The sequence below is a fragment of the Caretta caretta genome, chromosome 1 (genome assembly GCF_965140235.1).
Source record: "Caretta caretta isolate rCarCar2 chromosome 1, rCarCar1.hap1, whole genome shotgun sequence".
Lineage (NCBI taxonomy): Eukaryota > Metazoa > Chordata > Testudines > Cheloniidae > Caretta > Caretta caretta.
Genome location: NC_134206.1, coordinates 253535104 through 253550943, shown reverse-complemented (window position 1 = coordinate 253550943; position 15840 = coordinate 253535104). Strand labels below are relative to the sequence as shown.

General features: G+C 43.8%; 1 protein-coding gene across 1 annotated transcript; it reads left to right on the top strand.

Moving 5' to 3' along the window:
- Positions 1-52: 52 nt before the first annotated feature.
- UQCC6 (ubiquinol-cytochrome c reductase complex assembly factor 6) lies at positions 53-5770 on the top strand. The gene is made up of 3 exons (XM_048831706.2): positions 53-221; positions 612-758; positions 3627-5770. The coding sequence occupies exons 1-3, from the start codon at positions 216-218 to the stop codon at positions 3720-3722; spliced, it is 249 nt and encodes an 82-aa protein (XP_048687663.1). The 5' UTR covers positions 53-215; the 3' UTR covers positions 3723-5770.
- The last annotated feature ends 10070 nt before the right edge of the window (positions 5771-15840 follow it).

Genomic DNA, 15840 nt, shown 5'->3' with positions numbered 1-15840 from the left:
CTCACGTGAGGTATGACCGGCCTGCCCTGAGTCACATGATGTGATGAGAGGCGCTCGGCTCCTCCTTTTCTGCGGAAGGCCGGGTCGGCCAGCTTGTCCCAGGGCTCTTGGGGCTGTTGTGAGCGGACAGCTTGTCATCCGGGACCTCCTCCTAATGTTCAGTGTCCGGGACAGAGCACAAGCGCTGTCAGACCGGTGTAGTGGAGCTTCGCTGCATGCAGGTAGGTGCATTTTCCATGCCTTAATCACCGGCACAGGATGATGTGTGTAGCATGGTTGGGCAGTGGGGTTCTCTCCAGAGTTTGTGGAGGTGCCTTTGGGGGTAAGGACAAAGAGTCCCGTCGGCTGATGTCCACGGGGGGAGCTGTTACCTCTGCAGTGTGTTTAAGAGGTTTGAACATTTTAAAAGCACGGTTTCTTCTTTACTTGCTTTTAAACTTTTTAAGTGAGGCTCCATTGCAAAAGGCTTCCCCACCCCATCTCTATTTCCTGCCGAAGGTGGGTGTAGTTTCTTGTTAACAGATTCCAATAGGGCGAATTGTATTTCAGAGTGGGCTAGTTGGCATACTAATTTATTGCAACTTTTTTTCCCTAATTTTTCACTCGGTCAGTTGGAGTATTCCAATCTCAAGTGCCGTCTGCTCTTCATCATGCCCGCTGGGGTATCTTGGCCTCGCTACTTGAAAATGCTCAGTGCAAGTACACTGGCTATGTTTGCAGGTGCAGAAGTTGTGCATAGATATTACAGACCTGATCTTGTAAGTGATTTAAGGTTTTGATTTTCATTTCACTTATAACTGCTAAGTAATATGCGTTTTGAAATTTCTCCTATAGGAATGCTGTTCAGTGGACATAGTTAAGGTCACTGTGGCAAAAATACCAAAACACTTCCATTTCAAAAGGTTGATATGCTTGTTTGTAAGTACAATAATAAGGAAAAAGAGGCAAATATGTGAAGCTGCTAGAAAGTCATGTCTTGGGATTTTCCCTCAGTTTTGAAGAACAATGTGTATTAGAGTGCAATGAAAATTGGTACTCTTCTAAGCGTATTTTTGTCAAAGTTACCTTTTCTCTGGAGTTAAAAGATTCTCTTCAGCTCTAGACTAGAAGAGCTAGAATCCCAAGTTGGTAATATCTACAAGATATATTTTGTTTTCTTCTTTCACTTAAATCAGAGTCAGCAGTTAGTTGCTTTCACAGCTTGGTTGGGAAGCAGATTGTAGTAGTAACGCAATACTACATGCGGAGGTAGTAATTTTTCCAGGACTTGAAAGTATATAATAAATCTTTGTTTTTAAAGGAATTGGACACAGAACCAGGAAAAGGTTAACTTGTTTTATTAAGGCCTAAAGCTCCGAAGTGAACTTCTGGGCAAAGTTGGATCTACTTATGATTGGAGTGGAAAGCATGTGACATTTTTGTGAATTCAATCCTAAACCAGGTGAAATGCTTCTAATAAATTTGTTAGTCTCTAAGGTGCCACAGGTACTCCTTTTCTTTTTATGTATGCAGACTAAAATGGCTGCTACTTTGAAACCAGTCTTGGTAGAGATTTATAGTTCACTTTGTCTAGAAATGTAAGGGGTGAAAATCCATGCAAATCAAATGTTGAAAAAATATTGTAATGGTTTGACATCTGAGTCTTACAGCTTGCTTTTTACCTCCCATATTTTCCCAAGCTGTTGACTCTTACAACCTTTTTTTTTTCCTTACTTTGTCCCTTTTACATTAGGAAAACAATATTCCTTCGCTTCAAAAAATGGAGCTGAAATTAACATGGCTTTGTTGCCTTATTTATACACTAGCATAATCTACTATTACTACACCTGTGCAGATGCAAAGTGTGGCTGCATAGAGCGTAAAGTATTTTATGTGGCTCCGATGTAAACAGTTGCTGTCTTATTAACGCAGTGGTAACTGAGCTTTTATTATCTTCTCAGATGGAGCTATTATACACTCTTTTTATTTATTCTTCCATCTTTCCCAAAAATGTAGAGGAAATAGAATCAAAATTTTGCTGTTAAGAACAAATCTATTAAAAAGAAACTGAATTTAATACTTAACATCACTCTTCAGGACTGCAGATTTTTTTTTATCTCCACAGAATAGAAATTATGGCAATACCAGCACAAGGTACTCCACAGTGTACCACCCATATGTCTTCTCCCTGATCTGGAGGCAATCCTTCGAGGGGAGAGGGGGTAACTTCTGTTTCCATGCCTATTAGAACTTTGGCTTCTCTCATAAGGCTGCTGATAAAAGTACCAGTTGCGGTGATAGAAGATGCGTCCACATTGCAATCACTAGATACAGGGTGGTTTCATTTGAACCGATTGTCTTAATCCAGCAGCCATCGGATGGTAACTGGTGACCAGGTTTAAATTTGAACCAATGCCCTAGAGCTTCTGCAACCTATAAGACATCCCACTCCATCTGTATTAGAGCTTTTGTTGTTTAAACTTGTGTAACTTTATTTCAAAAAGTGGTGGGGTAGATCTGCCCTCTAGTAGAGGAAACAAAAGACCAGTTTCACAATGCCCTTTTCAAAACAGGAATTCTTTAAAAAGAAAAATTATCCTTAAAGAATCTTTCCACAGTTTTAGAGTGATACTTTTCCTACCAGTAGATTAGTAATTAGGAAGTATATAGTAATTTTATGAAATGGTTTATTTGACATATAATGACAAAATGTATAGCTGTACAAAATGCTTATCTGTAGTTATTTAAACTAGTGAAGACTCTAAAAGCTTATAGCTTTAAAAGCAGCAAAGGTTAAATAATGTGAAGGGTTCATTTTTTTCCCCCCACCCCCAGTGTAAGTGTTTCATCTTCAAGACCAGTGTGAGGGCTGGTGAGGATGAGAATTTCCACAATCACCCATGCTGGTTTGGAGTATAATCTGAAGCTCCCTTTGGCAATTTAAATATATACTGGCCACATAATACAGCTACATTCCTCTTCTGAAGAGTAGAAGAGGCTCTTGTTCCTGTGGCCAAGCACTTCCCATATTCTCCCACCATTTTCAAATTGTATCTTTGGGAGTCCTTGTGCACGTGCACCCTGACCTGGTTAACTGGAATGGCAGTTACAAAGGTGGATGACTTAATTGAAGTGAGACAGCTGCTTATCAGGAAACCATGTGGCAATACATGACGATTAAGGGAAGGATACATCAGTTTGAGCTTTATTCTTAAGGGAGATGGTGAAAAAACAGTCCACTTCAGATCTCTAGTAACTAAAATGCCACCCACACTTCTAATGTCCTATAAAATAACCAGGTTTCAGTGGCTCTTCTCCATCCCTGGAATGGAATTTAGTACTGTGGGAAGGGTTCCTTGGAAAAGAAAAGGTATTCCCCACCTCCCCCAAGATCAAGTTGTTCCAAAGGATTAAAGTCAAATTGCCAGATGTAAGAAGTTGAAGTTGAATTAGAAAGAAATTTGGTTGATGCTAGAGATCAGTTTACAATTAGCTCAAGAAAGAGGGAGACAAAATTGTAACTTGAATGTAGTGTTCTTTTTTGCCTCTCAGGGGATGTCTAATTTTCTGTTTTGTTTAGCTCAGTTTTCTATATATCAGTCACAGATTTTGAGCACTGACACCTCTTTGTTTTATTTATTTTATAGACTATACCTGAAATGCCGCCTAAGCCTGGAGAACTGAAAACGGAACTCTTGGGTCTAAAACAAAGATCAAGCGAAGTTCATACTTCACAACAATGACCATAGAATATTGAAGTCATGAAGGGTAGAGTTTTCAGAAGTGCCTAAATAACTTAGGATCCTGAGTCTCCTTTTCCTAAGTGATTTAGGAAGCCAAGTCACTCGGACTTATGCACTTCTGAAAATTGTACCCAAAGTCCATATATGAAATGCTGTAGTCCTGTAAATCTATTTCTATTTATTTAAAACAAAAAAAACTTGTATGTAAGAAATAATTGAGGAATACTATTTATCAGAAATCCAGCCAAGTTCTTCGTTAAAACTCCTTGTATTTTTGTTTTCAAACAAATATAAATGTTTTATTTTGATTACTCTGTAAGAATTTTTAAAATCTATTGGAAGTATAATTCATATTGGCTCCCCGTCTAAAGAAATGTTATTAGGAATTTGAAAATTAATAAGATTTTATTAGGATTAATGTAATAAAAATTATTACAATTAAAGAATGCTCTGCAGACTCAGAAGTCCTCTTTAGTACAGTGGCTTGACATTTTCTGTAGCACCACCACATTGAATTAATTAGCCTTTTTTAAAAAAAGAAATTTTATTTAAGTGGACATTTAATACTACAGAGTCATGCTTTAAATATTTTCTCTAGTTGTATGTGCATTTATACAAGGTATCTGCAGACGAGGTTAAATATAACTTTGCTTACTATTGCTTTTATGAGCAGTTATGCTAGATTTCTCATCAGAAATTTTGTCAGCAAATCATCTTTTTTCATAATGCTGTTTATGTATATGTATAATTCAGCGTAGCTGCTGTTCTTGTATGGACGGGAAAGGCAGAAACACTGTGGATTTGAGTGTCCTGTTGGTGTGTATGCTTGCAGGGTTTTTTTTTTTGGCTGAGCAGTGGAACATCTCAGTATGGGCTGCTTTAAGAAATCTCTCTCAAAATGTAAAGAAGGGAAGAGTAAAAATAAAAGCACTAAGATGATTTCATAAGTATAAAAGACAGAAAGAAAAACTTACTTTAATGAACGTTTCTCAAAAAGTTGTACATCTTACTGTTGTGAACGTCCAGAACAAACATAACTTCTAGCCAAACTTACACTAATAAGTCATATATATTTAATTATAACAAAAGTATCATGGATGTGATTTCTTACCCCCTTCTGACACTTCCTATGAAGCATGGAGATCATGCCTGAAACCTGTGTGACCCTCTGCAAAATCTTACTGCTGCTGACTTCTATTCCTTCAGGAGGTAAATGAATCAATGGGTGTACACTGTCCTAAAGTTGGTAGTAATACTGCGCCCTGATGGCCAGTAATAAGGAGTCACAATGTATACTAGTCCTCCTTTCTGCAAAATTATGTAAGCGTGAAAGGAGGTCCATTTTTATTTATTTGCTGAAATCTAACAAACTAGGTTTGTCAATTGAATATGTGTTATAGCCAATATAGAATGGAATTTAATAGAATAACCCTTTTTTACTGAGTCCTGGGAGTGTTAGCTAACTAATATTAATACTGGGTTCTTTTCAGATCAACTTTTAACTTGAACATTATTCTCAAATCAGGACACTTGCCTATTCTTATCTAATCAATAATTTATTAATCCACCCAGAAGCACATTAGTATACAATCAACTGTTGACCACTCGTGTAACCAAACCAATGTTGTAGGTGTGTACTATACATACACGATACAGTCTTGCAAGCAATTATCAGACATGAGGCTCAACAGTTATATCAAGGAATGATGCAAATTATCAAGGTTTCTTACTATGTTTACTTATGATCATCGATTCGTAATTCTTTAGTATCTAACTCATTTATCACACTTTCAAGGATGCACTTGTTTTTAAGGCACTTTAAAAGTTTGGTTACTCTTGTTCAAATGAATTGGTTGAAAAGGGACAATTGTAGACTACTAAAAACAATTGCTTAAAGGTATTGTTTTCAGTCTGTCTTTGGCTAATTTGCTTGGATTTATAAAGGAGTTACAATCTAAAATATGGTTACTTGAGGTCTCACTAGAATGTATAAACTTAGCAAGAAAATCTATAGTTACTATATTAAAGAAATAGAAGTGGAAATATAATCTTGGTGAGATTTCTTTTCAATTTCTTCTTATCTTTTTAACCCTGGGATGGGGAGGATCCTTTCCACACGGTTGGTCTGAGTGTCAGTCACACTTAGGATTGTGCAACTTCTTGTTGGGTTCAGTTAATGCTCCAGTTGCACATGGTGACCTCAGTTTTAATACCTAATCTTTCTGACATCTGTCAGAGGGAGTAGAGTGGGATTCTTGGATATGTAAATGGGAACATCAAGTAGGAGTAGGAAGGCGATATTTCCGCTGTATAAAGCATAGTGAGACCATTATTGGAATACTGTGTTCAGTTCTGGTGTCCACACTTTAAAAAAATAAAAAAGTTGAAAAATTAGAAGTGGTTCAGCAAAGAGCTACAAGAATGATTTGAGATCTGGAAACATGCCTTATATTGAGAGGTTTAAGAATTTCAGTCTAAGAGGTAACCTGATCAGTCTACAAGTACCTATATAGGAAAGAAATTTCTAATAGTAGAGAGCTCTTTAATCTAGCAGAAAAAGACATGAGATCCAATGGTTGGAAAATAGAGGTTAATTACCATATAGTAACTAGAGTTCTTTGAGATGTGTGGTCCTCAGGAGTATTCACTGTGGGTGTACATGTGCTCCCTGTTCCTGAGACTGGATGCTTTTGCAAGAGCAGTGTTTGTTGGTCTGCACCTGGGCCGTCTCGTACTTGTGCCTCTGCTGAACTGAGGGTTTAAAGGGTGTTGTGGACTGACTGTTTCTCCAGTTCCTGCTTCACTGTGAATCAGGTGACAGTCTGAACAGTAGGGAAGAGGACACATGGACTATACCCATGGGAACCACGCATCTCTAAGAACTCCAGTTACTATAAGGTAAATAACCTCCATTTCTTTGAGTGCTGGTCCCTATGGATATTCACAGTGGGTGACTCCCAAGTAGTACTCATTGTGGAGAAGGGTGCGAGGAAGCTGCATCACAGATTGTAAAATCACTGAATCAAAGGAGGCATCCCAGATGAAATTTAAACACGGGCGCAAAGCCTAGTAATGATGCAAATGAAACCGCAAGTTGTCACGCTACAAAATTCCAAGAGGGGAACTCCCTGCAGGGAGGCCACTGAGACAGCTTGTGCTCTAGTAATGTCTGCCTTGACAGCTGGAAGGGAAGGGAAGGGGCTTCATAATCTCACAGAAGAGGAGAATAGACTCTGAAATCCATCTCGGGAGTCTATGGGGAATGCTGCTTCAAGACTGTTTTCATTGCTGAGAACAGAGACTTCCTAAAGGGCTTAGTCCTCTGCAAGTAGAAGGCTAAAGCTCTGTGGACATCTGAAGAGTGGAGCTTCCTGTCCTCCCTGTTTGTTATGAGGTTTTAGATAGAAAATGGGCAAATGAACAGTCTGATTCAGGTGAAATTCAGAGGGAACCTTCGAGATGAAGTTGGTATGCAATCTTGAGGACACTTTCTCCCAGTGAAACACTGTGTAGGGAGGATCCGCCAGGGGGTCCTCAAGCTCACCCACTCCTCTAGCAGAGGTGATAGCCATTAGAAAGGCTGTTTTTATGGAGAGATACAAAAGAGGCCAGAGGCTCGAATGGTGGGTTCATAAGTGCCAAGAGTACCAAGTTCATGTTCCTGGCCAGTGCACATTGTAGTGCTGCTGGAAAGGCTCTGATGATGCCTTTCAGGAACTTCACACTGTTGTGGGATGGGTAAAGATGGAGGAGTTCTCCATCGGAGAAGGAAGGCGTTGATAGCTGCCAGATGCACACGCAGGAAACTGGCAGATGAGCCTGATGTCTTCAAGGAAAGAACATAGTCCAGAATAAAAGGGATCCCAGACTCTTCTAGAGATAAGTTATGCTGTTGACGCCAGAGGTAGAACAACTTCCATTTGGCTACACAGTACTTTCTTGTAGAGAGTCTCCTGCTGTTTGTTGAAGATGGAGTGGACCTGTTCAGAGCATGATCTCTAAATCTGTTGACCATCCAAAAACCAGGCTGCCAGATAGAGAGGCCAGGTTGGGATGGTTAGTTCTGTCCCTGTTCTGAGACAGTAGGTGCAGAAGCGGTTGTAGATATATTCATGGGTGAGAGGCTATCTACAGGGTGGTGGTGAAGGCAAATTGTCTCCGCCACAAGGTACTACCAGGATTACTTTTGCCTTGTCCTGCCTGACATTTTTGAGGTTGCAAAATAATAGAGGAATGGAAGGAAAGGCGTCCATGAGTGGATCTGACCATGGTACCAGAAAGACATAGTCCCCTTTGGAGTTGTGCCGCTGTGCAGCTCAGGAGAAGTTGTCTGGGCATTCCTTGTTTGCTTGGGTTACGAAGAGGTCCCAGGATGGGAAACCTCACTGCCAGAAAATGATCTGTGCCACTAAAGAGGGGAGCTCCCATTTGTGATCCTGATGGAAGCGCTTCAGGCTGTTTGATAAGGCGTTCACTGCTCTTGGTCGGTGAACTGTTGAGCGTGATCTGATGCCAGATGCACCAGTTCCAGAGTCTGATCACACCACGTGGAGTAGGGAAGACTTTGCTCCTCCCTGCTTATTTACATAATGTACTATAATGATGTGGTCTGACATGACTTGGACGTGTGCACTGGATGAAAGGGTAGAAACCTCTTGCAAGCTTCACGAAGTGCCTGAAGCTCAAGAAGATCAACGTGCAGTTTGGATTCTGGTGGATTCCAAGCACACTTAGTTATATAGTCACCCAGGTCTCCCTAGGCCAGTAGGGAGGTATCCATAAGTGTCTTTGTGGGTGGTAGAGGGATGAAGGAAATCCCTACACAGACAGTCTGTTTTCCCACCAAGTGAGGGATGTGAGGACACCCTGAGGGAGCAAAACTTGTTTTGTCCAGGGTGTGCCTGCTTGGGATGTAGACTGTCTTCAGCCATGCCTGGAGGCAACAGAGGTGAAGTCTCACAAAAGGTATTGCATAGCCACAGAGGTATGTGTGTGTGGGGGGGGCAAGCAGGGGCACACCCACAACAACTGGCATGAGCATAGAACTCCTCCAGCCCCAGGGCTGCGGCGGAGCTAACAGCTCTTCTAGCTCTGGGGCCACAGCAGGGAGAGCGAGCTCTTCCTGCCCTGGCAGGAGCTGATAATTCCTCCAGCCTTGAAGCTGTGGTGGGGACACAGAACTTGCCCCACCAAAAGCAGTCAAATTTAAATTTCTGCATATGCCCCTGCACAGGTACAGGCAGCCATGTGACCTAGAAGAACCAGGCAGAACCAGACTGTTGTCTGGTGGCTGAGTCGGAGTTGGGCATTGAGATCCCATATCATGAGGAATCTGTCTAGTGGTAAGTATGCTTTGGCTGAAATTGAATTCAGATTCACTCAGATAAAATCTGTAACTGTATATAAGTGTCAAAGTGGACTTTTCTAGAGCTGCGTGAAGCCCCAACAAGTGAAAGAGATCGAGTGAGGAGAGGACTGCCATCTGCACCTTCTTGTATGGCTGTCCCTTGAGCAGCCAATTGCTGAGGAAATACAGGGCTGCCTTGGTGCTGCAGATACACTGCTACCACAGAGAGAAACTTTGTAAAAACTCACAGTGCTGCCAATAAGCTGAAGCGAAGAGCCCTGTATTTAAAGTATTCCTGGACCACTGTGAAGTGCAGAATCTCCTGTGTGCTGGATGAATGTCTATATGATAGTAGGCTTCCTTCTAATTGAGGGCTGCAAACAAGTTGCCTTCATTTAAAGAGGATCTCCAGAAGCTTATGGATTGAACATCCTCCAAAGGGATCTGGAGACTATCTGTAATCTTCCCTAAAGAGGTCCTAATATTGTTTATAGTCATCTAGTGGTGAAGGTGAGGCTGGTGCCACTGCCTCATCCATGAAGAAGAAAGTGCTGCCAGCGGATCTGGTGGTAGAGGTTGTTCCTCTAAAACCTTCCGGGGGCAGAGGGGCCTGAAAATCCTCTCTGGGTAGTGATCTCTGTCTAAAGCATTGCCCAGGGTCTTTGTAATTCAGAACTCTGAAATAGGGATTTAAGGAATTATAATATGACCAGTGAGTGGGATCAGAGGAGGACCCCATGGGGGAATCACTGGTCATTAGGCCAATAATGTTCTGTGTGGGGATGTGGTGGCATTGGGAAAGCTCTGGAAGCCCTATCCGGGTCCACTTCTCACCTCAGGACTGTTAGTGAAACTTCTGGTATCACTTCCTGTTCAGTGGAGGAATGAGTCGCCTGACTCCACTGGTGGAACTGATGGTACCATCTGCCTTGTGACACTCTGAGGGAAGGAACCAGTAAGCGGTGAACTGTTGTCGGAGCCTTGACAGCGTGACTTGTACTCAGAATTGGCATCTGACACAGCATTGGTGTAGGAATATTCGTGGGCAATACTGGGACTGAAAGGACTGGCAACTCTATAGATAGCTAGATCCTCAAGAATATGCTAGTCTGGCAGACAGTGGGAAGGATTCCTGACTCGAGGCGATCTGGTGGTGCAAGTTTGTGTGAGGCAGTCTTCTTGTAGTGCAGTACTGCCAGTGCAGGAAGTGAAAGGTTCCTTCTCTCTCTTGCAGTGTTCAGACCCATCCCTTGCGTCAACAGCTTCAGAGTGCACTGAGCTGTCACTATTGTTGTTGCCAACAGACATTCCCCATGAACTCCAGACACACTTGCACGGGGGTGTGGAGTCTCTCTTGGTACTGAGGGTAGGGGGAGGCTGTCCTCTTTATAAAAGAAAGATGAGGTAATTTATCCCTCTTAAGGGTGTGTTTACCTTTACCCTCCCTCATGCCTGTTTAGACAGATCCTTGAGCTTATCTGAAGCTATGGTGTGTTGGTGCTGGAGGGGAGCAGGAAGGCGCAGGACTGGACTGGAAACTCAGAGACCCTTGTTCAAACCACTGATGTATGAGCTATTCCAATAGGGGGTTCCCTTTTTCTTGTTAAAGCTTTTCCACAGTGGACCAATAAAGAGTGAAAGTGATTGGGGTGGGCCACTGGACACAGGATCTCCCAATTCTTAGTAAGTGCCTTAATCACAGGGAGAAATAGTCTCATCTAAGCATTTATCTGCAGTGGAACATGTGTCAGAAAGAAAGTGAGAATGACTCGTCCAGGAGTTAGAACAGGCATCTAAGTTTGGAGTTTAAGCACTTAAGACCTTTATGGATCTAGGCTGATGCATGTGTATGGGACCATTCTGTATTTTTCAAAAATCCAACAGTAGAATGTTCATGGAAATTTATAACAAGTTTTACAAGTTTAGGGCCCTAGATTTAATCTGATATAGAATTTCTATTATAAACCCTCATGTAAAGGGTTCAACAAACTATGCAATCATTACATTGGCAATTTCACAGAAACCAATTGCTCAAGTTATGAAAGTCCCACAGCTGCATGTTGTGTTCAGAGAGAACCAAGTTATTCAAGGTAGGAATCTAGAGTTCTGCACTTACATAGTAGGGAGCCCTACCTTGAGATCAAGCTCCCTAGCACTACTGCAACACAGAAGTTCCATAGATTTAAGACACTGACATATGATCCTGTTTGAAACCTTGACCTCTGTAGCTTTTACTTAGATATTTTTCAGTACCTGCCTAAGTAATGGGTTCAGTGCAAAGTAACAGGAGTTTTACTGTTGAAAGCATTACCTTTCAGATGCTACAACTACCCACACTGGGTCTTTTTACTAGGTGATCTTAAGGAGAACATTTCTTGGCCAAGAAACTATTAAGAGTAATGATCCAGTTTAGCTGCCAAAGCTTCACTTTCACATTGATAGTGTTCCTTTCTAAACCATGCTCTTATTTACTACCCCAGGGTCAGGACCAGCAGCTTTGGTTCAAACTCAAATAAGCAAAGCAGCTTAATAGAATCATTGTTCTCACCTATTAATTGGCAGCAATAGCACACCTACAACAGGGTACTAGTAAAATTTAAGTGGAATGTGGTACCTCACTTCAACACTGAGCAAGGCTACCAATAAAAATAGAAAAAAAAATACTGTCACAATAGCATGTAGGAGCATGTATACTTTGAAGTTGGGTTTTAGCACAGTAATTAAGTCAGACTCCATGACTTAAGATTCAGATGAGCTATGATGAAGAAAAAGTAGTAGTATGAGCAATAGCACTAACTACATTTGGCCCAACAAAAGTTTTTAGGAGACTTATAGCCCTTGTGAAGTCTGAACTTAATACATTTTATAGTAAGGAAAAGAGCTGCTATTTGGATTTGTTGAGTGTTTGCCATATGCAGAGGTGCAGTCACCAGTATAAGAGCCTGAGGAATTATATGAAGATTAAATGGCTTTACCACCTTTAAATGACCAGAATCATTCAACTATTTAAACTTTTACACCAATACCCCAAGGGTATGTCTACACTACGGAATAAGGTCGAATTTATAGAAGTCGTTTTTTTAGAAATCGGTTTTATATATTCAAGTGTGTGTGTGTCCCCACAGAAAATGCTCTAAGTGCATTAAGTGCATTAACTCGGCGGAGCGCTTCCACAGTACCGAGGCTAGAGTTGACTTCCGGAGCGTTGCACTGTGGGTAGCTATCCCACAGTTCCCGCAGTCTCCGCTGCCCATTGGAATTCTGGGTTGAGATCCCAATGCCTGATGGGGCTAAAACATTGTCGCGGGTGGTTCTGGGTACATATCGTCAGGCCCCCGTTCCCTCCCTCCCTCCGTGAAAGCAAGGGCAGACAATCATTTCGCGCCTTTTTTCCTGAGTTACCTGTGCAGACGCCATACCACGGCAAGCATGGAGCCCGCTCAGGTAACCGTCACCCTATGTCTCCTGGGGGCTGGCAGACGCGGTACGGCATTGCTACACAGTAGCAGCAACCCCTTGCCTTGTGGCAGCAGACGGTACAGTACAACTGGTAGCCGTCATCGTCATGTCTAAGGTGCTCCTGGCCACGTCGGCTGGAAGCGCCTGGGCAGACATGGGTGCAGGGACTAAATTTGAAGTGACTTGACCAGGTCATTCTCTTTAGTCCTGCAGTCAGTCCTATTGAACCGTCTTATGGTGAGTGGGCAGGCGATACGGACTGCTAGCAGTCGTACTGTACCATCTTCTGCTGAGCAGCCATGAGATGTGGATGGCATGCATTCCTTCTGCACCGTCTGCTGCCAGCCAAAGATGTAAAAGATAGATGGAGTGGATCAAAACAAGAAATAGATCAGATTTGTTTTGTACTCATTTGCTTCCCCCCCTCCCCTGTCTAGGGGACTCATTCCTCTAGGTCACACTGCAGTCACTCACAGAGAAGGTGCAGCGAGGTAAATCTAGCCATGTATCAATCAGAGGTCAGGCTTACCTTCTTGTTCCAATAAGGACAATAACTTAGGTGCACCATTTCTTATTGGAACCCTCCGTGAAGTCCTGCCTGAAATACTCCTTGATGTAAAGCCACCCCCTTTGTTGATTTTAGCTCCCTGAAGCCAACCCTGTAAGCGCCCCTCCCGGCGTCACAGCAACGGCAAACAATCGGGCATCTGAGAGTGCTGTCCAGAGCAGTCACAATGGAGCACTCTGATGGGGCTAAAACATTGTCGCGGGTGGTTCTGGGTATGTATCGTCAGGCCCCCGTTCCCTCCCTCCCTCCGTGAAAGCAAGGGCAGACAATCATTTCGTGCCTTTTTTCCTGAGTTACCTGTGCAGATGCCATACCACGGCAAGCATGGAGCCCACTCAGGTAACCGTCACCCTATGTCTCCTGGGTGCTGGCAGACGCGGTACGGCTTTGCTGCACAGTAGCAGCAACCCATTGCCTTCTGGCAGCAGACGGTGGAATACGACTGGTAGTCGTCCTCGTCGTGTCCGAGGTGCTCCTGGCCACGTCGGCTGGGAGCGCCTGGGCAGACATGGGCGCAGGGACTAAATTTGGAGTGACTTGACCAGGTCATTCTCTTTAGTCCTGCAGTCAGTCCTATTGAACCGTCTTATGGTGAGCGGGCAGGCGATACGGACTGCTAGCAGTCGTACTGTACCATCTTCTGCCAGGCAGGCAAGAGATGAGGATTGCTAGCAGTTGTATTGTACCATCTTCTGCCAGGCAGGCAAGAGATGAAGATGGCTAGCAGTCATACTGTACCATCTTCTGCCGAGCAGCCATGAGATGTGGATGGCATGCAGTCCTTCTGCACCGTCTGCTGCCAGCCAAAGATGTAAAAGATAGATGGAGTGGGTCAGAACAAGAAATAGACCAGATTTGTTTTGTACTCATTTGCCTCCTCCCCTGTCTAGGGAACTCATTCCTCTAGATCACACTGCAGTCACTCACAGAGAAGGTGCAGCGAGGTAAATCTAGCCATGTATCAATCAGAGGCCAGGCTAACCTTCTTGTTCCAATAAGAACGATAACTTAGGTGCACCATTTCTTATTGGAACCCTCTGTGCAGTCCTGCCTGAAATACTCCTTGATGTACAGGCACCCCCTTTGTTGACTTTAGCTCCCTGAAGCCAACCCTGTAAGCCGTGTCATCAGTCGCCCCTCCCTCCGTCAGAGCAACGGCAGACAATCGTTCCGTGCCTTTTTTCTGTGCGGACGCCATACCAAGGCAAGCATGGAGGCCGCTCAGCTCACTTTAGGAGCACATTAAACACCACACGCATTATCCAGCAGTATATGCAGCACCAGAACCTGGCAAAGCGATACCGGGCGAGGAGGCGACGCCAGCGCGGTCACGTGAGTGATCAGGACATGGACACAGATTTCTCTGAAAGCATGGGCCCTGCCAATGCATGCATCATGGTGCTAATGGGGCAGGTTCATGCTGTGGAACACCGATTCTGGGCTCGGGAAACAAGCACAGACTGGTGGGACCGCATAGTGTTGCAGGTCTGGGACGATTCCCAGTGGCTGTGAAACTTTCGCATGCGTAAGGGCACTTTCATGGAACTTTGTGACTTGCTTTCCCCTGCCCTGAAGCGCATGAATACCAAGATGAGAGCAGCCCTCACAGTTGAGAAGCGAGTGGCGATAGCCCTGTGGAAGCTTGCAATGCCAGACAGCTACCGGTCAGTTGGGAATCAATTTGGAGTGGGCAAATCTACTGTGGGGGCTGCTGTGACGCAGGTAGCCCACGCAATCAAAGATCTGCTGATATCAAGGGTAGTGACCCTGGGAAATGTGCAGGTCATAGTGGATAGCTTTGCTGCAATGGGATTCCCTAACTGTGGTGGGGCTATAGATGGAACCCATATCCCTATCTTGGCACCGGAGCACCAAGCCGCCGAGTACATAAACCGCAAGGGGTACTTTTTGATAGTGCTGCAAGCTCTGGTGGATCACAAGGGATGTTTCACCAACATCAACGTAGGATGGCCGGGAAAGGTACATGACGCTCGCATCTTCAGGAACTCTGGTCTGTTTCAAAAGCTGCAGGAAGGGACTTTATTCCCAGACCAGAAAATAACTGTTGGGGATGTTAAAATGCCTGTATGTATCCTTGGGGACCCCGCCTAGCCCTTAATGCCATGGCTCATGAAGCTGTACACAGGCAGCCTGGACAGTAGTCAGGAACTGTTCAACTACAGGCTGAGCAAGTGCAGAATGGTGGTAGAATGTGCATTTGGACATTTAAAGGCACGCTGGCGCAGTTTACTGACTCGCTTAGACCTCAGCGAAACCAATATTCCCACTGTTATTACTGCTTGCTGTGTGCTCCACAATATCTGTGAGAGTAAGGGGGAAGACGTTTATGGCGGGGTGGGAGGTTGAGGCAAATCGCCTGGCTGCTGGTTACACGCAGCCAGACACCAGGGTGCTTAGAAGAGCACAGGAGGGCACGGTCCGCATCAGAGAAGCTTTGGAAACCAGTTTCATGACTGGCCAGGCTATGGTGTGAAAGTTCTGTTTGTTTCTCCTTGATGAAACCCCCCGCCCCTTGGTTCACTCTACTTCCCTGTAAACTAACCACCCGCCCCTCCTCCCTTTAATCATTGCTTGCAGAGGCAATAAAGTCATTGTTGCTTCACATTCATGCATTCTTTATTCATTCATCACACAAATAGGGGGATGACTACCAAGGTAGCCCAGGAGGGGTGGTGGAGGAGGGAAGGAAAATGCCACACAGCACTTTAAGCACAGCACTTTAA